The sequence below is a fragment of the Myxine glutinosa genome, chromosome 1, assembly GCF_964187855.1.
Source record: "Myxine glutinosa chromosome 1, kmMyxGlut1.1, whole genome shotgun sequence".
NCBI lineage: Eukaryota > Metazoa > Chordata > Myxini > Myxiniformes > Myxinidae > Myxine > Myxine glutinosa.
Window position 1 is genome coordinate 341,169,582 of NC_136261.1, and position 27,091 is coordinate 341,196,672.

Genomic DNA, 27,091 nt, shown 5'->3' on the forward strand with positions numbered 1-27,091 from the left:
TGGGAATTGGTTTTTAGAACCACATCGTGTAATGATGGCCAATGGTTTGGCAGGGAAAGACCCCGGGTGGAGTAAAAGTGTTAATGTCATTTAGAAGATGGTTAGAGAAAATCTCTTCGCATCATCCGCATCCACTCACCTCGGTGATAGAACTCCACACCATGTTTTGCAAATATTTGGATGAAAGACGCATCTTGACGTGGGTGAGACATTGTGGGTATTCCATCTCTTCCTCCTTAGGAGGGATTGATGATGAATTTGGAAATAGAGGGAATGGGAAGGACAAGACGGGTAGCAACGAATTGTAAAATTGTAGATTGTGTAAATACTGGGTAGGGGCAAGGGTAGGGTAGGTGACAGGGGGGGGGGGATGTACGCTAGGGACGAGCTTTCTCGGCTCGCTCTCCTGTGCCCCTCACCTTGCATTGCCTCGTATTAATGTGTACCCTTGCGCCCTGCCCCGCTGATTTGCTTTGCCTCCTTCCCCCACTCATGGACTTGTTTTTTTGGGGCCCGGGGGGAGTGCGCAAGTGGCCGCAGTTGTGCGCCCGCACCTTCGCTGCCTCTGGCCTGCACTGATGCACCATATTGACCACACGTCTGTGGCCTGGCCACTTATGGACCACACTAGCACCACTTATGGACCACATGTTCTGTGGCCTGGCACATCTGCTGGGACCGGCCACTGTGGCCCGCGGTGTCTGGTTGCGGACCACTGTTTTTAAAGTGGCATCGATGCCATGCGGGACAAATCAATAATAAAAAGCGGACGCGGTGTGTGCCCTTTTTAATATATAACAGCAAGCAAGAAGATGACCAGAACCAGCGGCCCAGCAGAGCAGAGAAGAAAGAAGACACCATTGCTTATTTTTAAAATGTTTGCTATTGGTGCATTTTTTTTCATTTATGGTGCTTTTGTTGCATTTTATTTTATGGGTGCATATGGTATGGTGCATCGGTGCAGTGCATGGCAATGATTTTCCTCTTTTCAAAAGATCTTTTTTTTTTCCTTCCCACAAAAGACAGGTTCTGGGTGACAGTGTAAATAATTAGGGTTTTGTAAATAATTCTCCACACCAGCTAAATGTTTAGCTTGAAGACAATTCCACAATTCCGTTAATTGTGGGAGTGAGTCAGTTAGGTAGGACCAATGCAGCAGGAGGGACATATTTAATGTTAAAACTGTCGCACTCAGGGTGAGGTTAAAAGTAGAGGGTACCCACACCTAAGTGTCACACTAAGTTAAAGTTGTTTCGGCCCGGGACGGGCCTGGAGGAAAGGAGGGTGCAGTGTTGCAGTTTTAGAACCCTCGCTTGTGTAAATACTTGTATATAAATTCTCATCATTAAAAGGTTAAATATATCACCCTAGATAGGCCACAGCAACACGTAGGTCACCATAGGACTTTCAGTTATTTCCTTATTATGTGTTTATTTAAGGCTGTGTTCCCAATAGTTGACTCTGCATTGCGTCAATTAAATAAGAATAGTTCCCCCTTTCAATTCCGGTCATTTTGCAGTCTCTCTCCAAGCGACGCCAGTATGCACCCCTATGGTCGGGCGTGTCTCTCTCCCAATTGTGTCACATGCCTTAGCGCTCGCTCCAGACGCCATTACGCACGCGGTCAAGCTCGAGGAAGAAGGGGGGCGGAGCGCCAAGGACAGGGTGTGGCCCTGTCAGCCAGCCGTCAAAGGCGGAGCCGGTAAGCCCTTACGAGCCAACCAGGGCTGAGGTGAGCTCGCTGGCGGGCGTGGTTTCCAAGCGCGCGGATTGATCTGGAAGCGCACCATATAAGCGCACGCACCAAGCCCTATCACGGACTGCATGAGGGAACTCCATTTGTTATGGACTGCATGGGGGAAAGCCATTTGTATTGGACTGCGCCGGGGAACTCCTTTGTGAACGGACTGCGTGAGGGAGCTTGATTGATACGAACTGCCTTTTTGATACTAACTTGCGGGAGAGAGAGAGCGATTGCTCGATAAACGTATTACATACGCAGCATTCCAGCCCCTCGCTATATGTACGGTCCGGTCGCGCGCCAACGACACGCAAAGCTTCTTGCCGTTCTTCGCCCGTGGACCCGGGGCCGGGACGGAGTCGACCTACCTGGAACCATCTGCCTGGACCTTCCCCTCCTACCAGCTACCATCCCGTGTGAGTGTGTCTGTTTGTCCTGGGGTCGTTAAGTTAAGACTGTTTAGTTAAGCCTGCCCTGTGTCCTTTTGCTTCTTCTTCTTCTTCTTCTTCTTCTTCTTGTACATTCTTTCCCTTTCCTCTTCTTTTTGGGTTTGTAAATAAATTTACCTTGTTCTTCCTTGGTTCTTCCCTAATCCGATCGCCTCCGTCCTTTCTTTCAATTGAGTACCTGTGGCATGATAGGAACCGCTCAGAATCGGGTTTAGTTCTTGTTAACGGCCTGAGTCGTGGCTCGCTTCGCTCGGCATGTCCATTACCGCCGCGGCTCGGGTTGGAGTTATCTCCTCGCTTTACGGCCGGTGGTAGTACTTAGGTACTAAGACTAATTAGGCTTACAACCCTACTTACCACCGACCGGAAGTGATGTCATAGCTTGCAGAACTTGGGGACGGCCAGCTTAAAAAGACAAGTGGATTAACCCGCGCCCCCCCCCCCCCCCCCCCTTGATAAGGGGAGTGCCGAACCCCGAATCCATAACAATATATATACAAAATATATATAAATATATAAATATATATTAGGGGAATATATAGAAATTATATACTGTATATATAATTTATAATTTTTTTTTACAGCGTAGCCCATAGGGCAAAGCAGTCTAGAACAGTGTTTGTCCGTCTGTATGTATGTATGTATGTATGTCCCCTCAAACGTATACCAATCAGAGCTGAGGATATGGTCACATGACAGGGTGATATGATTAATTCTGATGTCATTACAGCGTACAACGGCTGACTCCACACTCCTGCATTTTGATTCCAATTTCGTTCAGGCCGAACATATCGTCGAACCTGTCATATATCACAATCGCCATGATCTACCTTTATGTTTTTCTTTCAGTGTGAAATACAAACAAACCAATTGTTAAAATAATCATCAAATATCGAAAGCATAGACATTACAGATCTTCCAACGACACAGTACGTATAGGCCTTAAGCTTCATGCCTTCATGCCTCGCCTTCAGGCCGCTTTGGACAAATTATCCCAGGTTTCTTAATACAGTAGTGTTGTTTTCGTAATAATAATAATGGCATTAATACTAATAATATAGTAAATATAATCATAACAATGCAATCCCTTTGTCGTTATTGCAAAGTTTCGAGATTGAAGCGGTGTATGGTTCATGAATCAATGATAAGCGGTGTATGGTTCATGAATCAATGATAAGCGGTGTACGGTACTAATAATGCGGAAGTAAGGAATTAGCTTGTTTTTTTTTAATAGTAATATCATTTTCGTAATAATGATAACATAATGTTAATATTATAGTAAATCTAATTGTAACAGTACTCTCTTCGTAGTGACTGCAAAGTTACTGGAGGTTAAAATATATCATCTTCTATATAATAAAGTAGCGGCAGTTTTGTGTCCGGCCGTCACGCCACGTCATTACATCTATAATGTCATTACGCCATACGATGGCGTATGACAACTGACTCTACCGACCGACCTTTTAATTTATATGCTGTACAGGTCGAATCCTATAACCTGGTGTTGGCTTAGCGGTTAGGGTGCTGGTTTGGGATCCTAGGATCCTGAGCTCAAATCCTGTTCAATCACTGAATTAACGCCAGGGGGGTTGACTCAGCTTGTCATCCTTCCAAGGTCGGCAAATTGAGTACCAGCTTGCTGGGATGAACGATCACGGTGTGTACCCCGATTTAGAATAGGTACACCATATCCCTGCGCATTGTAAGAGCGTGACCAAGGGTTGGCGTCAGGAAGGGCATCCGGCCATAAAAACATTGCCTCAAACAGGGAACCATAATTGTTATGGGGCCCGCAAGTCTAACCCCCGCTCTAGCGGGGAAAATGGCCTTAAAACGATCATTCATTCATTTTTTCACAGGTCGAACCTGTCGTCAAAGCGGTCGAACCTGTCATGTGTTTTTACACATGGACAGCTGTAAGTTGCAGTGAGTAGAGTACTGCGGCTATGCCGCTGTTAGACTTTCGGTCTTGTTTTTGTTTTTATTTACACATTTACTCATTACTATTTGACAATTTAAAACTTCATAAAATTACTTCATTAAAAGACATTCATTATTTCTATTTCTAATCCAGTGTATTATTAACAAAAAAGATTATTTGACATTTGTCAATTTACTCCTGCAATAACCTTTGGTAAACAATTAAAAGTGAATCATGCATTGTTAGAGAAAAGGAGAGGAAGGGAGAGGGGGAAATAGAGGGTGATAGAGAGGGAGAGGGAGAGAGAGGAGGACAGAAAGGGGAAGAGTGGGGAACAGAGAGGGGGAGGAAGATAGATGGGAAGGAGAGAGATGGGGAGAGAGGGGAAAAGAGAGGGGGAAATAGAACGAGAGAGAGGGAGAGAGAGAGGGGGGAAGCAAGGGCGAGAGAGAGAGAGAGAGGAGAGAGGGTGAGAGAGAGGGTGACATAGAGGGAAAGAGGAGGAGAGAGGATAATAGAGAAGATGACATAGAGGGAAAGAGGGGAGATAGGGTAAGACAGAGAGAGAGGAGGCGTGAGATGGAGATGGAGAGGGGGGGAGAGAGAGAGAGGAGAGAGGAGAAAGAGGGGGAAAGAAAAGAAAAGGGAGAGAGAGGGAGAGAGAGGGAGGGAGAGGGAGAGAGAGGGAGAGAGAGGGAGAGAGAGAGAGGATGAGGGTGGCATAGAGAGGAGGAAAGAGGGTGAGAGAGGTAGAGAGAGAGAGAGAGAGGAGGAGGAGGAGGAGGAGGAGGAGGAGAGATGGAGAGGGGAGAGAGGAGAAAGAGGGGGAAAGCGAGGGAGAGGGAGAGAGAGGGAGAGAGAGAGGGGGAGAGAGAGAGAGGAGAGAGGAGAAAGAGGGGGAAAGAAAAGAAAAGGGAGAGAGAGGGAGAGAGAGGCAGGGAGAGGGAGAGAGAGGGAGAGAGAGGGAGAGAGAGAGAGGATGAGGGTGGCATAGAGAGGAGGAAAGAGGGTGAGAGAGGTAGAGAGAGAGAGAGAGAGAGAGAGAGAGAGAGAGAGGAGGAGGAGGAGGAGAGATGGAGAGGGGAGAGAGGAGAAAGAGGGGGAAAGCGAGGGAGAGGGAGAGAGAGATAGAGAGAGAGAGAGAGAGAGAGATGGAGAGGGAGAGGGAGAGAGGGGATGAGGATGGCATAGTGAGGAGGATAGAGGGGGAGGAGAGGGAAAAAGGGGTGAGAGAGGGAAAAAGGGGTGAGAGAGGGACGGATAGGGGAGAGAGAGGGGGGGGGACAAAAGAGACAGAGATAGAGGGGGGAGGGGAAGAAAGAGAGAGAGAGAGCATGTCTGAAAGATTTGGAGAGACAAATATAGAGACAGATATATATGACGTAAAAACAATGTGACAATAATGTGATGCCTTGGGCTACTGACGGGTTCTTGTCGCAATGACAAAATAGAGTGAAATAAATGGATATAGATAGACACAGAAACAAAGAAGTACAATAATTTATGCAGAGATTAAAGATCAACAAATCGGTAGACAGAAAGTAGAATAAACATATATGAAATACATGTGCTAATGGACATAGACATAGAAATGCTAATGCAAATGGAGATTATGAAGGGCATGAATTGAAGAAAGTACTAAAAGGAAAATGGAAGAAACAAGTATAAAAAGAAAACATATCACAGTATGGACAAAAAAAACGGATTCATCAATATTGACCGGAATGCGTAAAAACAAGGCAGAAAAAATAAAAGAAACAGAGAAAGGTATGGAGATGCAAAGATGTCTAAAGGCCAACAAACACGCTTAGGAACAAAGTTGTTGAGAAACTCACCTGTTTTTGAACTTTCTTATTCTTTGTAGTTGATTCCGAAACCATATTCCACCAGCTGCTGAAGGGATGGCAAAGCAAGTGGGAATGAGAAAGTAGGACAAGATAAATGTGGGGAGAGGATACAGGACGAGAGTGAGAGAACCAGTGGGAAAAGTGGGTGGGGGGCTATCCGAGAGCATAGGCCTTTCCTGTAAAGAATGGGCAGGAAATGGAGGACGTCTGGAAAGGCAGATAAGGCAACATGAACGGAAACTTTGGTGCAAGCTGCTTTGGTGCGATAAAAGAAAGAAATCAAATTGAAAAATATTTGCAAGTGTCAATATAAAGACATTTCAGAGACTTCTAACCCAAAGAAGAGTGTGAATTAACAATGACGGATTTTTAAAAGCTTGCTTTTCCTCTTTCAACATCCTCGGTGAAGAAAACGATTGTTCAGGTAAGGGCAAAAAGGAAAAGCAGATAGAATTTGTGTTTTTAAACCACAATCATATTTTGCAAAATGTTCACGTGATGTACCATGCTAAACATAAACATAGGGGCAATACCCCTGGTGCTCACCTGGTAGAATAAACAGTATACTGCACAGACTAAGGGTATTTTAAACCAATTTCAATGGTTCCTAGAAGACAGGATAGCACGTAGAATCATACTAACATTATCATGAGACCTTAAACAAACAACAAAAAAATACCTATTTCGTGGAGCGACCCCTCCACCCCAGTAGACCCCTCATGGCCCGATTTTTTTAATGCCGTGTTCAAACTTTGGTACCGTGAAATGGGGTGAATAGGGACAGCAAGGTGAATAGGGACACAAACTGAAAAAAAGTTCGGAAACTTTTTTCGCTGAAAATTGCTAACCATACTGATTTGTTGATATTTGTGTTGAAAGTGTTCTCTTGATTTTTTTAAAAAGCAACTTATAGTCCCTATTAACCCCATATATGGGTTAAATAGGAATAAATAGGATTTTATGGCTGTCCCTATTCACCCCATTTTACGGGTGAATAGGGACAGTCACTAATACAAAAAAATAATCAAGAAACAATCCTGAGTTTCCAACTTATTGCTAAATTGATAGCTCAGATGGATGCACATAATATGCACCCATAATATAAACCACGGTGCCAATGAAAAAAAATATGGGATAAAAAGTTTCTCCAAACTGTCCCTATTTCTTGATTATTATTTTTTTGTATTAGTGACTGTCCCTATTCACCCGTAAAACGGGGTGAATAGGGACAGCCATAAAAATCCTATTTATTCCTATTTAACCCATATATGGGGTTAATAGGGACTATAAGTTGCTTTTTAAAAAAACAAGAGAACACTTTCAACCCAAATATCAACAAATCAATATGGTTATCAATTTTCAGCGAAAATAGTTTCCGAACTTTTTTTCAGTTTGTGTCCCTATTCACCCCATTTCATGGTACATCATGGGTGATGAAGGTTGTGGTCAAGTTCCATTGAAATAGTTTGTGTAGTTTCAGAGGAAAAAGCAAATTCCTATTTTTTTGGGGGGGGGGGGGGGGGTCAAACCTGGATCCACTTTGACCCCGGTAAACCCCCTTAGAGTCCGATTTTTTAAAATGCAGTGAACAAACTTTAGTCACAACACAACAAATATAATTTGTGCCAAATTTGTTCGCAATCCCTTCAGCGGTTTCGGAGAATAGGTGCAAGTGTTTACGGACTGATGGACGGACGGATGGACTGACGGACTGACGATGCGCCATCACATAAGCTCCCTTGAACTTCTTTCCAGGTGAGCTAAAAAAGGGGCAATGCCCCTGGGCTCACTTGGTAGAACCAGGGAACCACTGGTCGGCATGGTTGATGCACGAATTATGTAATGGAGAAGAAAGTAAATACCTATTTTGGGGAGCAAACGCCTGATCTTTTTCAATGCTGTGAACAACCTTTGATACATCACGGGTGATGAAGGTTGTGGCCAAGTTTCATCAAAATCGTGTGTGTAGTTTTGGAGAAGAGAACAAATACCTACTTTGGGGGTCAAAAACTCCCTCCCCTGTGGATCTCCTTATTGAGCGCACATTTTTATGTGGTCAATACACCTTCATTGGGCATCAGATATGAAGCTTGGACCAAGTTTCATCAAAATCGTGTGTTTGGTTCAAGCGATAATGACTGAAGTGTTTACGGACTCACACACTCACTGACTCACTCACTCATTGACTTACATACGGACACTGCTCCATCACTTACTGTAAGCTCACCAGACTAAAGTCTAGGTGAGCTACAAATGTATAAAGGATTACCTCTTCATCACAACTAAGGGTTCATCGCTTGGCAATCCTCCTGATATTTTTTGATCTGTATAGAAACAGTTAGATGTCTGCTGATGTATTTGTCCAGCATGTGAATTATATATAAGCACAAGCTCCACTTATGAGCTTTTGATCCATGTATAAGAAACCACAAAATCACTCATTTGAGAACTTTTACAGGTCCCCAAAGCAGGAACAGAATCATAAATGCCCAAGGAGTATCATTATATAATAAATTATTTTGAAGCAGAGATAAACGAATGCATGGATGTTCGCCATGTATTCCAGTGTCAGTGGTGGCATCAATTTAGGCATCACTACGCAGCATCTGCAGACAGCTGTCTCCACTTTGGACATCAGGGGCAGCCGTCATCATACCGATGACCTGGAAAGTCTGCTGCGCCTATGTGCATCAAACTTCACGTTATATTTACTGCACCTACAGCCAACGATGCTCATAGGAATAGGGAGTGGGAGAGGGACAGCACACACCTCTATCACTTTAATCGCTTCTCTGTGCAGGTTTTCCCCTTCAGTGGCACCTGTTCACCTGTTCACCCATTCACCTGCTCACCACCCATCTTTAGCAAAGTCCTGCTAAGCCAAGTTTCATCAAAAGAGTGATGTCTAAGGGAAGAGTGATGTCGGGGATAGACAGAGGATGCTGCTGGGAGTCTCTAGTCACGAGTCCACACGTATGGCGACCCTGGTGCTATGGTCATTCCGTCATTGACCAGGAGCAGCAGTGACATTCGCATTTCGTATCCTGCTTGGGCGTCAGAGCAGCTCTCTTTAGAGCAGCCAGGTCATAGGCACAAGGAAAAAAAAAAAAATCTCCCCCTCCCCTCCCTACCCCCCCCCCCCCACACCCCCCCTCTGCCCCTGTGAATTTCTATAGAACCGTTCTATCGAATGTTTTTAAGGTTTCACCCGATCTCCACCAAATTTTTCATACGTGCTGTGTTGGTGTCACCCAGGGTCGGGTCATAGGCACAAGGAAAAAAATCCCCCCCCACCCCCACCCTTGTGGGATTTCTGTAGAACCATTCTATAGAATGTCATAGTTTCACTCAATCTCCACCAAATTTTGCACATGTGTTAGTATCACCCAGTGTCAGATCGTAGGCACAAGGGGAACCCCCCCCCCCCCCTGTGAATTTCTATGGAACCGTTCTATCGAATGTTTCTAAAGTTTCACCCGATCTCCACCAAATTTTTCATACGTTTTGTGTTGGTATCACCCAGGGTCGGGTCGTAGGCACAAGGGAACCCCCCCCCCCCCCCCCCTTGTGGATTTCTATAGAACCGTTCTATAGAATGTCATAGTTTCACTCAATCTCCACCAAATTTTGCATATGTGTTAGTATCAGGTTGTAGGCACAAGGAAAAAAAAATCCCTCCTCCGCCCCCCCCCCCCCCCTGTGAATTTCTATAGAATCGTTCGATCGAATGTTTCTAAAGTTTCACCCGATCTCCACCTTTCATACGTGTTGTGTTGGTATCACCCAGGGTCGGGTCGTAGGCACAAGGAACCCCCCCCCCCCCGTGAATATCTATGGAACCGTTCTATCGAATGTTTCTAAAGTTTCACCCGATCTCCACCAAACTTTCCATACATGTTGTGTTGGTATCACCCAGGGTCGGGTCGTAGGCACAAGACAAAAAAAAAATCCCTCCCACACCCCCGTGAATTTCTATAGAACCGTTCTATAGAATGTCATAAAGTTCCATAGAATCTCTGGAGAATATTTTTTGCAGGGGGAGTAATAAAGACTTGGGATCCAAACATCCAGGATATATTTTCTGCCGAAGTACATCAACTGAATTTGTAAATTCAAAATTTGGAAGCCAAATATAGTCGTAAGAGCCTTTAGGCCTACAGTACTGTTAAGTTGTTCATGCAATTGAAAGGCAGCGAGTGTTTCCTTATCAAGCTCGTCTTCATCCTAACCTATTCTTTTCTTTTTAAAAATATGTAAATATATTACACACAATAATTGCTGTTTTGAATAAAAACATTTTTTTCTCTACTCTATTTGTTTTACAAACGGTAATAATTATTCTGCTCCTTCATGATTATAAAGAACTTAAACATTGCTGTTATTTATTTATTGAATTAAAATCAGCGACGTTGTAAATGCATTCGTTTGTGCGGTGTATATTGTTAAATGCGCTGTATTCAAGGTTTGCGTATTGTTTTTATACTCGTGATTGTTTGCGAAATATAATAAGTACCTCAACTAAAGTGAGCAAAGTGTCATTGAGCATTTGGCCCCAGAGAAGAAAAATATTCAACATGATGGAATGGCAATTGTGAGAAGTCGAGGAATTCACGACTTGTGTCGTCGACGCGGCTAGTCCAAACATGGTGGGGTGTTCCGCGCTCGTGTTTTGTGATGGCAGGTTTTTGTGATTGTAATCCGAACACACACGCATTATTACTTTGTGTAACGGATACAAATAAATTCTAACACTTCTGCAGTGAACGTTTATTTGAAAATTGAATGAATGTTGAAAAATTCAAAGTTTTGTACTTTCGACACAAAGATAGATGTGTATACATTTACCTTGGGAAGAGGTAATCACTTCAAGTTCAGGACCATCGTGTAGTACATGTCACTGTTAGTGCATTTAGTATCGTAGTACCTCGGGCACAGGAGTGTTGTCAGAACGACAGAGGTGTGTAACTGTGTTCAGTTACTATGTTTCTTGTAGAGCACCCATTGGTTGCTTAAGCAAGCTCTCCATTTGAAACCGTTGATAAGGAACGGCTGGCTTGGCAAGCTCTAGCAAGCTGCTTGGTAACTGAACATACCTGGTGATAACCACAGGTCCATCAGAAGCTCAGAACGTTTGTCCCCTTTTTAGCTCACCTGGATTCTGGAACGAAGTTCAGAGTAGCTTATGCGATGGCGCGTCGTCCATCCGTCCATCCGTAAATACTTGAAACTTCTCCGAAACCGCTGTAGGGATTGCGACCAAATTTGGCACAAATTATATTTGTTGTGTTGTGACTAAAGTTTGTTCACGGCCTTAAAAAAATCGGGGTCAAAGGGGGTTTACGAGGGTCAAAGTGGATCCAGGTTTGATCCCCCAAAATAGGAATTTGCTTTTTCCTCTGAAACTACACACACTATTTCTATGAAACTTGACCACAACTTGCATCACCCGTGATGTACCAAAGTTTGTTCACGGCATTAAAAAAAAGCTGCCCCTTTGGGGTCTACGGTGGGGTTCCCCCCAAAATAGGTATTTGCTTTCTTCTCAGAAACTACACACGCATTTTCGATGAAACTTCACAACCTTAATCACCCATGATGTACCAATGTTTGTTCAAGGCATTAGCAAAATTGGGGTTTTAGGAGGTATATGGGGTTGAGGGAGGGGGGGCGTTGCCCCACAAAATAGGTATTTTATAAATTTATTTGTTTAAAGTCTTATGATTATGTTAGTATGATTCTACATGCTGCTCTGTCTTCTAGCAACCATTAAAATTTGTTTAAAATATCTTTTGTCGTTGCAGTATACTGTTTATTCTACCAGGTGAACGCCCATGGGTATTGCCCCGATGTTTGTTTTTATTTTTATTGATGCATTCTTTACATACTTCTACATTTTTAAAGCTTAATCCTACAATGATAACTTGGTTTTAGTTGTATAAAATGAAATAACAAGACCGATAGTCTAACAACGGCGTAGCTGGGCTTGTTTGATACTTTAGTTGAAGAGGATAGTATGACCTGGGTGGGGATACCAGTTAACAGTTAGCAAATAATATAAATATTAAATTATTTTTACTTCAGGCATGGACAGCCGTTTCATGAATACAACAAACAACAACAGGCATTTTAAGGCCATTTTCCCTGCAAGAGCGGGGGTTAGCCTTGCGGTCCCCATGACAATGTTCTCCATTTTGCCCTATTTTCTGCATCTCCCCTTGTTAACCCCCTTGCCCGCATTTCTTCTTCGACCATCTTTAGCCAAGTCTTTCTCGGTCTTCCCCGTCCTCTACTTCCTTCTACATTCATTTCCATCACTCTTTTCAACCAGTCACTTTCATCCTTCCTCAACACATGACCAAACCATCTCAACCTGTTTCTCTTTACAGCATCCATCACAGGCTCTATTCCCATCATCTTTCGCAATACATCATTTGTCTTGGAAGACAGACCTCTGAAAGAGGAACCTCTCTCTGAACGATACTCCACACATCCACCGAACCATTCGCAGTTCCACCCTTTCCAGCCTTCGTTGCTGCTCTACGTTCATTACCCATGTCTCACTCCCATATATCATAACACTTCTCACACATGCAGCATACACCTTTCCCTTCAGCTTCAACGACACTCCCCTCCTCGTAAGCACGCCACTCAGTTCCCGAAACTTCTTCCATGCACATCTCACTCGAGCAACCTTTGCCGAGTCTGATCCACTTCAGGCTGTAGGCACACATCATTTCATTTCATCACCTTCTCCATTCAGCATGTCTCCAAGGTAACAAAATGTTTTCACACCTTCCAGCTTCACGCCATCTCCAAGATCCAACTCAACATTTCCTCCACCTGCAGCTCCCTCTGTGCACACCTTACACTTGAATGTAGCGGCCACACTGGTTAATGACCCTCTCAAACCACTACATTTTTGATGAACCCACTCAGCGCACATTGTACATTGAATGGAGTTCACTCCGACACCCTTCCTGCACACAGCACATGGCCACTTCCCAGTTCTTTCCACCTCACCACATGCTTTACCACTTGCCATCACCTTCGTTTTTCCGATATTCACCTTTAGACCTTTTGTCTCCATACATTCCTTCCACTTGTTCATCTTCTCCTTCAGTCCATCCATACTTTCTGCAATCAACACCAGATCATCTGCATACAACAACTCCCATGGTAAACCCTCCTTTACGTTCTGAACCAGCACCTCCATCACAGCTACAAATAGTAGTGGACTTGGTACCGACCCCTGATGCACTCCCACCTTCACCTCAAACTCACCACTGTTCCCGTCCTTCGTCCTTACAGCTGTGCGCGCTCTTTTGTACATTGCCATCACGACTCTGATCAACCATTCCTCCACTCCTAACTTCCTCAATGCCCATGTCACTACTTCACGTGGAACCCTATCAAATGCTTTCTCCAGATCAACAAACCCAAGAAACAACTTCTTCCTCTTCTCCATATACTTCTCCTGCAACTGCCTCACAATAAAAAGCGCATCCGTCGATCCTCTTCCTGGCATAAATCCAAACTGCATTTCGTCAATCTTCACTTTCTTCCTTATCCTCCTCTCCAACACCCTTTCCAATACCTTCATTCCATGCTCCAATAACTTTATCGCTCCATACGAGCCACAGTCCAGAGGGTCACCTTTCCCCTTGTATAGAGGGACGAGGGTACTTAGTTCCCAATCCACTGGAATGCGGCCTTCTTTCACCGCCAGATTACAGATCTCTGTCATTCTCTTCACACCCCAACTTCCTGCTGCCTTCAACATATCTCCCACAACTCCCGTCGGCCCTCCCGCTTTTCTACTCTTCATTGCTTTTATCGCTTCCTCAACCTCCTTCTCGGTTATCTTCTCTGCCGGTCCTAAAACTGGGTTACTCTCTATGTTGCCGTCCCATTCATTCTCTGCATTCAACAGTATTTCCATATATCTCTTCCATCTTCCTTTAATTCCATCTGGGTCCACAACGATCAAACCTGGATCCACTTTGACCCCGGTAAACCCCCTTAGCTCGATTTTTTAAAAATGCCGTGAACAAACTTTAGTCACAACACAACAAATATAATTTGTGCCAAATTTGTTCGCAATCCCTTCAGCGGTTTCGGAGAATAGGTGCAAGTGTTTACGGACTGATGGACGGACAGATGGACTGACTGACGGACGATGCGCCATCACATGGGGTTTACCCGGGTATACCGGTGGTACCGGGGTATACATGGGGTTTACCGGTGGTTGGTTTACCAACCACCCTAGTATTACGCCTATGTTTCAAAACTCCGGTCCTGTCTTTGTTACGACGTTTTATAGGCAGATACACAGGCTTGTAATGCTTTGGTTTCCAAGTAGGATTAAACTCTGGCAATATAGTGTTGGTTTTGTTTTACTTTATTACTTTTATAAATACTGTTACTATTTCTCCTTTTACGGTCTCAATTATTCCCTCCCAATGGGGTTGGTTATTGATGCTGGCAATAACTGATCTACTCTTCTCACAGAAGATGCTGTGGGATCTATAATGTCTACCAGCTAATACTATCAGATGGGACACCCTGCTCGACACCCATGCAAGGGATGATGCATTTTGTGATGTGCACTCTTTCCAGGGAAAAGTCATTCCACCAATTTGTTACCTCGGAATATAACTAGATAGCTAAAAAGTTTGCCCTTTAGTCTATCAGAAATAAATAATAATAATAATAATAATGCATTTATTTTATATAGCGCTTTTCAGGAAGCCCAAAGACGCTTTGACAGAGTGCAAAACATAATGCATAGCAAAACATAAAAACAATTGCAAAAAAAGAAGAATCAATAGGGAAATATTCAAAGCACAAAGGAGGGAGAAGGAGAGGAGATAGTCAGGGGTTAGATGCTGTGGGTTAAATGTTGAATGCAGTGTTGAACAGGTTGAAGCAGCTCTTTGAATTTTGGTAATGGTGGTGAATTTCAATATGGTAATTTTGTATAGTTTCTTTTTGTGTTTGTTTGCGTTCCTTTCAAATAATGCTTATTTGAAGATGTCAATAGCCAAAATTTTTAATTTTGTCCATGTACCTATACATTTGTCTTATGGGACATATAATCCCAAGTTGAAGTTTGCACATTTCGGTTGCATGTAAAACCGTGTTCCTGTCCAGTGTTTGGCCATCACATGATTCATTCTTGTCCTCATGTTCCAGCGAATTGCATTGCAATTCCAGGCAATGTTGGAGAACCTCACTAAACTCGTTCCGCAAGGAGAGGACTTCCGCTGGTATCTCAAGGTATGACTTATTTCGGACCTTCTGGCCCATAATTACCTACGCCACTGAAGGTTGATGGAGGTTGTTTTCACGTCTGTCCGTTGCGCTATCGCCTCATAATCGGCTGTGCAGAATTTCACCAAACTTGGTAGTTATGATCATCACATGGCACGAAGGTGTAAAAGCAGTATCCTCCTCCAACCCATCTTTCCCCTTGGGGTTGGGTCAAGAGGTCAAATACAAAAAATGCAATTAAGGCTCATTTTAAAATCTTTTCTATGAAACTTTGTATATGCAATCAACATTGGGAGACGCATGGAATATGCAACCATTTAAAAATTTTTTTAACCCCGGGTTCATGCTTCAGGGATAAGGGTCACAGCAGTCGAACCGAGAAAATTTTGTTTTAACTTTAAATTTGATATTGGGTCATTCCTGTTGGAACTTTTTGCCATTTTTCAACTTTCGGCTGGGAAGCGTGGGGATTTGCGATGGCGCTGTCGTTCAATATACAGGGAGTCCCCAGTTTACGAACACAGTGTGTTCCTGAAAATGTATTCGTAAGCTGGATGTTCATAAACCGGAACAATAAATCCCCTTTAAATACATATAAGTGATTAATTGGTTCCCAAACACAAATGAAACCCTATGTTTGCTTTTTTAACATAAAACGTTATTACTTATTAAGTGTACCTTTTAAATCAAAAATGAATAAAATGATGCTATAAATACATACAGTACAGTACCTTTCTTTACACCATGGCCACTAGTATTACCTGCTTTATTACCTTGTATTACTTGCTTATCAGCCATTGTTAATCGTTGTTATGGCAAAAAATGTAAAAATGCTCACTGAGTGCCTGAGCACACCTGCTGAAGCACAACACTGAACATAACATGTACATGCAAGTCATTTTGGGCAATCGACAGACCAGGCAGTTGGGAGAGGTTAGTGTTTACAAATACAGTACAGTGTAGTGGTTGCCGCTGAACATACACAATCGCCTTACACCTGCCGAGGACGCAACCACGGAGCGATCGCTGTGCCGGGCTCGCCCAGACCGCCCGGAGACGCTCAGTCTCGCCTTTCCCGGGCATGCCCGGACTCGCCTTTCCCGGGCTCGCCCGGCCCGTCCGGCGACACCCAGTCTCGCCGTTCCCGGGCATGTCCAGGCACGCCCGGCCCGTCCGGCGACACCCAGTCTCGCCGTTCCCGGGCATGTCCAGACTCGCCCAGGACTCCCGGACACGCCCAGTCGCGCCTTTTAAGGGCAAACGCTCCGGCATGAGATATTTGAGTGCTTGTATATAATGCTGCCCGATAAACGGGCTTTTCAGTTTACCCGAGTTGATTTGATGCAATAAAGAAACTCGGACGAATTCCAGCTTTTTGTCGCGTCCATTCTTTCCATTCGAGTTGGAGCACAGCTCCTTCATTGGTGACCTACCGACATGGACACGGCAGTTGCCCTCAAACTGCCTACCTTCTGGGAGGCTCACGCGGCGGTTTGGTTCGCCCAGGCGGACTCCTAGTTCGCCCTGCGAGGCATCACCGCCGACAACACCCGCTTCCATCATGTGGTAGCAGCACTCGGCTCAGCCACCGCGGCCCGCGCCCTCAGCCTCCTCCAGCACCCGCCAGCCGCTGACAAGTACGGCGCGATCAAGAAGCTCCTCCTCGACGCTTTCGCCCTCTCATCGGCGGAACGCGCACGGCGCCTGCTCGACCTGCCCGAGCTCGGCGACACGCGCCCGTCGCGATCAAGAAGCTCCTCCTCGACGCTTTCGCCCTCTCATCGGCAGAACGCGCACGGCGCCTGCTCGACCTGTCCGAGCTCGGCGACACGCGCCGTTCCGAGCGAATGGATTACATGCTCTCGTTGCTCGGGGAGCACGCCCCGGATTTTCTTTTTCAAGAGCTGTTCCTCCGTCAGCTGCCTAGCCAGGTATGCCTCGCCCTGGCAAGCACGCAGATCACGGATCCCCGCGCCCTCGCCAGGGAAGCCGACAAGATCTCCTTGGCAGGCCAACGCATCGGGGCAGTGACCTGGAGCCCGCCGCCGTCCGAAGCAACGCCCATGGCGCCCGAGCACCCGGCACGGTCGGCGGCCGAACTGCCGGCGCAATTGGCGGCCGCTACGCCGCGCCGACCGCCTCCAACACGACGACCGGGGCCTCCACCTGACCAGGCGTGGTGTTACTACCATGCCAGGTTCAGACAAAAGGCCCGGACAGGCCGACCCCCATGCGCTTTCGGCAAGTCGGGAAACGGCCGGGCCGGCGTTCATTACCAGCCATGAGCGCCGGCCACACGGGCAACTTACTTTTTATCAGGGACAAAGCGTCCGGATGGCGCTTCCTGTGTGACACCGGCGCCCAACTGAGCGTCATACCCGCCTCCGATCAGGACAGGCAGTCCGCGGTTTGCGGCCCCTCCTTGGTGGCGGCCAACGGATCGGCCATCCGCACCTTCGGCCCACGCAACGTCACCCTCTGCTTCGGCAGCCAGCGCTTTCATTGGACTTTTGTGACCGCAAGCGTGCCCATGGCTCTGCTGGGCGCTGACTTCCTCTGCGCACACGGGCTGCTGGTTGACGTCAAACGGCGTCGCCTCGTCAACGCCGAGACCTTCAGCTCCCTGGCATGCACGTTGAGCAGCTCCGCGCCGACCGAGCTAGCATGCGCCCTCCCGGCGGGGAACGAGTTTGCTCGCCTGCTCGCGGAGTTCCCGGCCCTCACGCGGCCGACGTTTTCGGCCGTCGCGGTACGATATGGTATCGAGCACCACATACCAACTACGGGCCCGCCGGTCTATGCCAGAGCCCGCCGCCTCGACCCAGCCAAGCTCGCCGTGGCCAAAGCCGAGTTCGACGCTTTGGAACACCTCGGCATCGTGCGGCGCTCCGATAGCGCGTGGGCTTCGCCACTACACATCGTACCGAAGCCGGGGGGCGGCTGGCGCCCATGTGGCGACTACCGCCGCCTTAACGACGTTACCACCCCCGACAGGTATCCAATCCTGCACATTCAAGACTTCTCTGCCCGTTTGGCAGGACGGGTCATTTTTTCGAAGATCGATTTGATACGGGGATACCACCAGGTACCTGTCAGGCCGGCCGACGTCCCAAAAACGGCCGTCATCACGCCGTTCGGCTTATTCGAATTCCTTCGAATGCCATTTGGTCTCAAGAACGCGGCTCAGGCGTTCCAGCGCTTGATGGACGGCGTGCTGCGTGACCTGCCGTTCCTCTTCGTCGACCTGGACGACATCCTCGTCGCCAGCGCGTCCCGTCCGAGCACCTCCTCCACCTCCGAACACTGTTCAGGCGCCTCAGCGAGCACGGCCTAATCGTCAACCCGGCCAAATGCCACTTCGGCACAACGGCCGTTGATTTTTTGGGCCACCACATCACCAAGAACGGGGCCGTGCCGCTGCCTACCAAGGTCGAGGCCATCACCGCGTTTCCGCGTCCCCGCTCCATCAAGGCCCTGCAGGAGTTCCTCGGAATGGTGAATTTCTATCACCGCTTCGTGCCCCGCGCTGCTCAGCTCATGCGGCCCCTCTACGAAGCCCTCCGGGGCAAGCCAGCCAAACACGACGTCGTCTGGTCCCCAGCCATGGACGCGGCATTTACAAGCTCAAAGCGGGCCCTCGCCGACGCAACACTGCTCGCTCACCCGGTGCTCAACGCTCCCATCGCCCTCACCACGGATGCCTCCGACTACGCGGTGGGCGCCGTACATGAGCAATGGGTGAACGGGGTTTGGCAGCCACTCGCTTTTTTCAGCCGGCAACTCCGGCCGAACGAGCTCAAATATAGCACGTTTGACCGCGAGCTCCTCGGTCTACACCTGGCCGTTCACCATTTCCGCCACCTCCTGGAGGGCCGACCCTTCACGGCTTTCGTCGACCACAAGCCGTTGGTTTACGCAATGGCCAAAGTCACGGAGCCGTGGTCGGCCCGCCAGCAGCGCCACCTCTCCGCCGTGTCGGAGTTTACCACGGACATCCGGCACGTCGCCGGCAAAGACAACGCTGTGGCCGACTGTCCTTCTCGGGCCAGCGCGAACGCGGTCCACCTCGGCGTGGACTTCGCGCTTATGGCGGCTGACCAGACCACCGACACCACGGTACAAGCCCTCCGGGCGGCGGACACGGGCCTCCGCCTGGCCGACGTCCCCTTCGCGGACACTGTCCTGCTCTGCGACGTCTCCCAAGGCCAGCCTCGCCCCATCGTGCCCGTTACCTGGCAACGCCGCATCTTCGCCTCCCTCCACAGCCTTTCCCACCCGGGCCGGAAAGCTTCCCAGAAGCTGGTGTCGGCGCGATTCGTCTGGCATGGCCTTTGACGGGTTGTCCGTGATTGGACCAGCACATGCACGGCCTGCCAACAGGCCAAGGTCCACCGACACACCCAGGCCCCGCTGGCACCTTTCACCGTGCCCGGACGGCGTTTCGACCACGTCAATGTGGACCTGGTGGGCCCCCTCCCCCCATCACGGGGTTTCACACACCTGCTCACCATGGTGGACAGGACCACCAGGTGGCCGGAGGCCGTTCCCCTCGTCTCCACCACCACTGTCGACGTGGCGCAGGCTTTCATCGCCACCTGGGTCGCCCGTTTCGGCGCACCGGCGGACATCTCTTCGGACCGCGGGCCGCAGTTCACCTCCGAGCTGTGGGGCGCGGTCACCCGCAACTTGGGGGTCAGGCTCCACCGTACCACGGCCTACCACCTCCAAGCCAACGGGTTGTGCGAGCGGTTCCACCGTTTCATGAAGGCCGCGCTCATGGCCGGCCTTCAGGACGGCGGCTGGACCGACCGGCTACCGTGGGTCCTTTTGGGCCTCCGCACGGCCCCCAAGGAGGACCTCCGGGCATCCACCGCCGAGCTGGTCTACGGCCAGCCGCTACGCGTCCCGGGCGAATTCGTGCCCGACGCTACCAGTCCATGGTCCGCAGCTCCCCAGCGCTCGGACCTCCAGGAGACCGCCCGACGGTTTGCCCCCGTGCCAAAGTCCCACCACGGTGACCTCCAGTCCTACGTCCCCCCAGCGCTTCGCACAGCGGAGTACGTTTTTGTGCGTCATGACGCACACCGGGGGCCACTAAGGCCGCCGTACGACGGACCCTTCCGGGTCCTGCGACGGGAGGACAAGTCCTACGTCGGCGGCAGGTCGGACCGGATTTTGGTGGACCGCCTCAAGCCGGCGCACGTGGACATCGACCAACCACCTCGGTTGGCCCTTTCTCCGCGGCGAGGCCGCCCCCGTCCACGGTGCCTCCCGCTCGACCACCCACCCCCACACCGGACCCCCCCCCCCACCCCACGACCCTCCAGGGGTCACTTCGGCCGGGTCGTCAGGACCCCCCTTAAATTGACCCTGCCGGTGCAAGTCGATTCTGGGGGGGGCGTGTGTAGCGGTTGCCGCTGAACATACACAATCGCCTTCCACCTGCCGAGGACGCAACCACGGAGCGATCGCTGTGCCGGGCTCGCCCAGACCGCCCGGAGACGCTCAGTCTCGTTTTTCCCGGGTATGCCCGGACTCGCCTTTCCCGGGCTCGCCCGGCCCGTCCGGCGACACCCAGTCTCGCCGTTCCCGGGCATGTCCAGGCACGCCCGGCCCGTCCGGCGACACCCAGTCTCGCCGTTCCCGGGCATGTCCAGACTCGCCCAGGTCTCCCGGACACGCCCAGTCGCGCCTTTTAAGGGCAAACGCTCCGGCATGAGATATTTGAGTGCTTTTATATAATGCTGCCCGATAAACGGGCTTTTCAGTTTACCCGAGTTGATTTAATGCAATAAAGAAACTCGGACGAATTCCAGCTTTTTGTCGCGTCCATTCTTTCGATTCGAGTTGGAGCACAGCTCCTTCAACAGTATGGTGCCAGATACAACATAGGAACATTAATGAATCCCTGCACCCCGCTCACACAATGGTCGTTTTCCTGAGCATCAGATTTCCTGTGCGCTCAGCAAGGTATTTTCAAAAAGCCTATACCACCGTTTAGAGGCCATTTTTCCCCGCAAAGCAGGGGTTGGCCTTTTCGGGGACCGTGGTAGTTGTTGTTTTTTGGTCCCCTTTTTGAAGCAATGTTTTACGGCCGGATGCCCTTCCTGACGCCAACCCTTTTTGCCGCCTTCAACGACAAACAGGGAATTACCAGTGAACTGGTACTCAATTAGCCGACCTCGGAAGGATGACAGGCTGAGTCAACCCCCCTGGCATTAATTCGGCGATCGACCGAGATTCGAACCCAGGATCCTAGGATCCTAAGCCGGCACCCTAGCCGCTAGCCCAACACCAGGGATGCCTATTCAAAAAGCCTATGAAACCCTATTTTTAGCTCACATGGAACGAAGTTCAGGGGTGCTTATGTGATGGCGCGTCGTCCGTCCGTCCGTCAGTACATCCATCCGTCAGTACGTTTGTCTGTCCGTAAACACTTGAAACCTATTCTCTGAAACCGTTGATGGGATTGTGACCAAACTTGGCACAAATTATATTTGTTGTGTTGTGACTACAGTTTGTTCACGGCATTAAAAAAAAAATCATGGTCTAAGGGAGTCTACCGGGGGTCAAAGTTGATCCAGGTTTGACCCCACAAAGTAGAAGTAGGAATTTGAAAAGTAGGAAGTTGCTTTTTCCTCTGAAACTACACACACAATTTCAATGAAACTTGACCACAACCTTCACCACCCATGATGTACCAAAGTTTGTTCACGGCATTAAAAAAAATCGGGCCCTGAGGGGGTGTACGTGTGGGGGTTGCCCCACAAAATAGGTATTTGCTTTTTTCTCAGAAACTACACAAGCAATTCTGATGAAACTTGACCGCAACCTTACTCACCTGTGTTGTACCAAAGTTTGTTCACGGCATTAAAAAAAAATCGGGCCGTGAGGGGTCTACCTGGGGCTTGCCCCCCAAAATAGGTATTTTTTGTTTGTTTAAAGTCATATGATTATGTTCGTATGATTCAACATGCTGCCCTTTCTTCTAGAAACCATTGAAATTGGTTATAAATACCTTACGTCAGTGTGCTATACTGTTTATTTCAAGAGGTGAGTGCCAGGGGTATTGCCCCTATGTTTTTTGTTTTTTTTACATCAAACGTGATGAAATGTACTTTTAAAATAAAAAATTAATAAATTAGAGTATATGAAACGTTTAGTGAAAGGAGTGACGAGTGATGCCGAGCTAGTTAGTGGGGGGGGGGGGGGGGAGGGGGTGATGGACAGACAGCGGTCTCTCACCAGGTGCCGTTAAGTTATTTCTCGGAAATAACCTCAAGGAGTGGGTCCCGGTGTTCGTCCATCCATTCCTATGTATGTACACTAACCTTTGACTAAAAAAAACCATCTACTCTTGACAAACTACCCAATTGATTATGGACCAAATTTGGTAAGATGCATCAGGACAGCAAGGTCTCATGGGGTTGTGCTTCCCAAACAGATCCGCCCATTTAGAGGGGGGATAAAATGGGAGTTTTACCCCAAATATTGGTATTTCATTCAAAAATCTTCTTCTCAAAAACCGACAACCGGATCCAGAGCAAACTGGCCATGCAGCATCGTGACCGTGCCCTAACCTTAAGTTGTGCTTCCCATGGGTGTATCTCTTCTGGAAAGGGGGCCACGGGCTCCCTCCCCTAGCCCCTCATATTCACAAAAACATATTTTCCTCACAAACTACATGACCAATATTGACCAAATTTGGTACGATACATCAGAACATTAAGGTCTCATGGGGTTGTGCTGATGCAAGCTCTGTGTGAGTTGCAAGAATAGTTGCTTGGGACTTGAGAAGGGCAGAAGTGATCGGCGCAAAGACAGGAAAGAGAGCAGATCGGCACCACAGGCACAGATTTTGTTCCTGTTTATTGCAAGCAATCATTCCAGACAATTATTTAGAAAAGAAAAGCTTGTGGCTTAAACTGCAAAAGACAAAATACAGACAAACACATTTAAAAAACGAATGAAAATCGGTAACATGACACAATTAATAAAAATTCATAAATGGACTGTTAGAACTCCGGCAGCTAGGCTATGTCAGCAGCTGGCATCCACTTATGGAGGGAGGGTTCTTAAATGCTTAAATCTGGTACTTCCAGCATCAATAAACTTTTTGCATAAAGAACGGTCACTGAAGACCCCTTCAAAAATAGGATTTAAAAACATTGGCTCATTTTAAAATGTTTAGAGGGAATAGTTACTGGTAGAACGACAACTGTCTGCCAGGCTTCCGGCATGCTTCCGTAGAACAGGGAGACCAAAGATACATCGACCCTCTTGATGTCAATAAGTCAGCAGTTCTTGATCAAAGCCAAGTTTCCCACCTTGCTGAAGTAGGCAGTGAGCAAAGACTTTCCACGAAACATCCATGTTCAACGGCCCACACAATGACAGGAGGTGAAAGTAACGCGAAATCAACATTTCCCTATCACTTCTCCTTTTCCCCAAACTGAATAAACGTTTGTTCCTTTAACAACTCTTAATAACGTCATGAAAAACGCTTCAAAAATGTATTTGAAACTACCTTGCTCTCCTTACTACTCCATGAGGAACAACCAATTCATTCTTCTTCTTCATCAAAATCTCTTCATTTTCTTTTTCACAAGGCTTATTTCCCAAAAGCCCTTCACTCCTAAACGCTTTAGTCATTTAGCCACTGCTTGTAGTACAGCCCCATTTTCCTCCATGCCTTCAATCAAAAACATTTTACCACCCCACCCATTAAGTCTGCCGCCGTATATCCAGTTTACGAATTCTGAGACGTCCATTTTGCAGAAGTTGTGTGCACAAATAAATTCCCCTTTATGTCCATACGTCCATTCATGGTGTCAACACCCTCTCCCCCCAGCTTTGCTCCATTCCCACCCTCAGCTACTCCCCAGCCCCTCAATGCCCCAGACTCGCAACATCCCAGCTGTGCCCCAGATTCAACCCAGGCCCACACCCCTCCCCTGAGCTTCACCCCAGTTCTACACCCCTCCTCTGAGCTTCGCCCTAGTCCCGCAATCCTACCTCGAGCTTCACCCCAGTCCGGCACACCTCCTCCGAGCTTCACCCCAGTCCGGCACACCTCCTCCGAGCTTCACCCCAGTCCTGCACCTCTTCTCCGAGCTTCACCCCAGTCCCACAACGAGCCCCCATGCTTCACCCCAGACACGCAACCTCAATCCTCCCCTCCCCGAGCTTCACCGCAGCGTCACATGCCTAAGAAAAGACAATATAACTATCGAGTCTGTCTTTTTCATAATCCATTGTCATTCTTTGTAAAAATACTGCTTAAGGTTTTAAAAACTGTAAAACGCTTATTTGTCCCCGTCCCTCCGCCATCCGCTGAACTCCTCAAAAATGAGTTTAAATGAATAGGTGAAAACAAGCTGTAAATTGTATAATGGAAGCACGAAACGCTTCTTGGAATGTGAGGAGCATGTTCTGATAGACATTGAAACTGCTCTCTAGTCTAAGGTTAATGTATTGTTTTGTCTTTTCAGCTGAAATGTTCTCATTGTGGAGAGGATTCTGGGAAATGGCACTACCTCACAGTTGAAGTACTGTTTCACATTTATTTGTAACCCATCTGCCTGCTCGTCCTCTTTTCTTCCGTTCCTACTCTCTTCCCTTCTGTGTCTTCATCCAGTTTTTTTCTTATCCCTGAACATCCCTCCTTTATCCCTCATTTCATTTTCTCTAAGTAAGAGCTTATATCATACCAACAGGCTATTCTTCACTTCCATGAATCCCCTTTTCAGGAGAGCACACCCTTAAAAGGTGGCCGGGGCAGTGCCAGCCTGGTACAGCGATGCCACTTGTGCCAGCGGGAAAGCTCCATCGGTACGGATGCATCAGAGCACTGTCATAATCGGAACATTGTTCGACAACACGCCGCAACATGAAGAGATAATAATTGATAAACACAAGCGAAATAATTATTTTCCCCAACAGTTTATTCCACAACACGTAGAGTAGCTGCTGTGTGAACTCGTTCTGTAAGTTCCCAGAAAAATGGATAATGTGAAATGCATAACACTCTTGCTTTTCTCTTGTTTTAGATAATCTAATATTGATAATTCAATAAATTGATAATTTTATGGCGCCTTCTTTCTTGACCCAAAATCATTCCCACAGATATCATCCGAGAGTCCATCAAGCCATATTGTGTGAGTATCTGAAATACCCAAGTCTGTGTGGGGTGCCTTGGTGTAGTGTATTTACATGCATTGCGCACGGCTTTTTATTTAAGAAAATTATTTACAAGAGTGAGACTTGTGGAAGAGCAAGTTATGAAGTCACTTATCGTGTAGAGAATTGTGTATAATCATATTGCCTTCAGAGCAGAGGCCAAAATTGGGACTTACTAATGCACATTTACGAATGCACCAATGGCCTGCACATAATTGTTTCACTACGCCCCCAGTGGTGTTTATAATAGAGTACATGGATTTGTCCCCCCATTGAAAGAAGACCCTCTTGTGTTCAGGCCATTGTTGCTCCTATGGTTGGCAGCGAGTGCCCTGAAAGCATTCATGGAAAGAGTGGCAATCATATGTGTTGGAAAATTGTATGCTCAGTCAGGGTTTGCCCAGATAGCTCAGATGGCAGAGCACTGGTACAGTTTTCCAGAGGACCTGGGTTTGATTCTTTATCTGGGCGTGTAATTTTCCCACATTATCAATTTAGATTCTAAATTCCTGCCCCTAATCTGCAGGGGAACTGAATTGGCAGCATAGCTGTGCCTCAGTGATGATGCAGCTGGCATGCCAATCTCAAAGTTGTATCCCAGTCCAACATGTATTCAATAGATCCTCCTGTTTTCATTTCCTTTTACATTTCCCCATTTGGTCTGCCTTTGAAGTTGAAGATCAAGCTATGTTCTGGTGCTGTACACGAACCGAGTTCAGCTCGCCGAGTTCGAGTCAAGCCGGGTTTGGCTGTCAACTCGGAAACTAAATTTTCCTGTCACATGAAATGAAGTTATTGCATTATTTTTCAAGCTTGTGCTGTATAAATGTGTGTTGTATATGAATTGGATGGTCATGTTGTGCTTATAGAATGGTCAGGTTTCTCTTTGTGAGTGTCAAATCAAAATCTTATCGTAATTGGGCACTGTAATTGTTACCTGCCTAACTCTGTTAGCCATGATCACGGGCCACATAGTGCAGCTAGCACTAGGTTAACTCCGATAGGTTGTGGATGTTGTTGTTCATGTCCTCCTCCCATGTATTTTCATGTATTTCATGCCTCTGGCAACTTTATTGGCATTATGTTTTTGGGTTGTCCGTCTGTCTGTACATCCGTCCGTCTGTGAGTTTGTGATAGGTTTTCGTTGCCACAATAAATTGAAAACTGCTGAAGGGAACCAATTCAAACATGGTGCATGTATGTATAATGATGCAAAGATGAACTGATTCGATTATGGGGTCAAGAGGTCGAAGGTCAGACGTCCTGTTTGGTGAAAATTCTGTTACCGAGCTAACTTGTGAACCAGTGATGGGATTTTGACCAAACTTTGTTTAAATATAGTGTTGTGGTTTTGGGAAACCGCTAATAAGTAATGACAACCACCATACTGGTCCCTTAGGATAGTTATTTCATAGCAGAACATTATCTTAGTTCCTTCCCCTTTTATGGGTTAGTATGACGTTATGCGTTGGGGAGGGTAAGACTGGCCCTCCACTCATAAGGGGAAGCCAGGCAGATGCACAAATATTGCATCCACAGATATTGAATCAAAGTCTTGAAGGACAGGAGACAGGCCAAAGGCCTCAAAGGTGGATGCCAGCAACAACATTTTGTATACCGGGAACTTTTCAAATGCACCATAAGACCATTGGGTTATGCACCAGGTAAAAGTCCCTTGGAGAGG

General features: G+C 47.4%; 2 protein-coding genes and 1 long non-coding RNA gene across 15 annotated transcripts in view; 1 reads left to right on the forward strand and 2 right to left on the reverse strand.

Moving 5' to 3' along the window:
* LOC137412727 (uncharacterized) overlaps positions 1 to 6,101 on the reverse strand; it is a 46,831-nt gene extending 40,730 nt beyond the window's left edge. The window contains exon 1 of the mRNA XM_068098022.2: positions 5,947 to 6,101. The gene's annotated coding sequence lies outside the window, so the exon portion shown is untranslated. The remainder of the gene's footprint in view (positions 1 to 5,946) is intronic.
* The window catches only part of LOC144889486 (uncharacterized), a 497,490-nt gene that overhangs the window by 64,117 nt on the left and 406,282 nt on the right, over positions 1 to 27,091 (reverse strand). The gene's annotated exons all lie outside the window — the stretch shown is intronic.
* The window catches only part of CZIB (CXXC motif containing zinc binding protein), a 28,561-nt gene continuing 11,982 nt past the window's right edge, over positions 10,513 to 27,091 (forward strand). For 2 of the 13 annotated variants that reach the window (XR_013621793.1, XM_068098049.2), the window contains exons 1-5: positions 10,513 to 10,604; positions 15,151 to 15,234; positions 24,720 to 24,776; positions 24,978 to 25,059; positions 25,354 to 25,385. Coding sequence is in view for 8 of the 13 variants with exons in the window: in XM_068098049.2 (XP_067954150.1) it covers positions 10,602 to 10,604; positions 15,151 to 15,234; positions 24,720 to 24,776; positions 24,978 to 25,059; positions 25,354 to 25,385 (258 nt within the window). In the remaining 5 variants the exon portion in view is untranslated. Of the gene's footprint in view, positions 10,652 to 15,150; positions 15,235 to 24,719; positions 24,777 to 24,944; positions 25,060 to 25,353; positions 25,386 to 27,091 lie in introns of all 13 variants that reach the window. The other 11 variants (XR_013621792.1, XM_068098033.2, XR_013621797.1 and 8 more) reach the window with 7 other exon arrangements.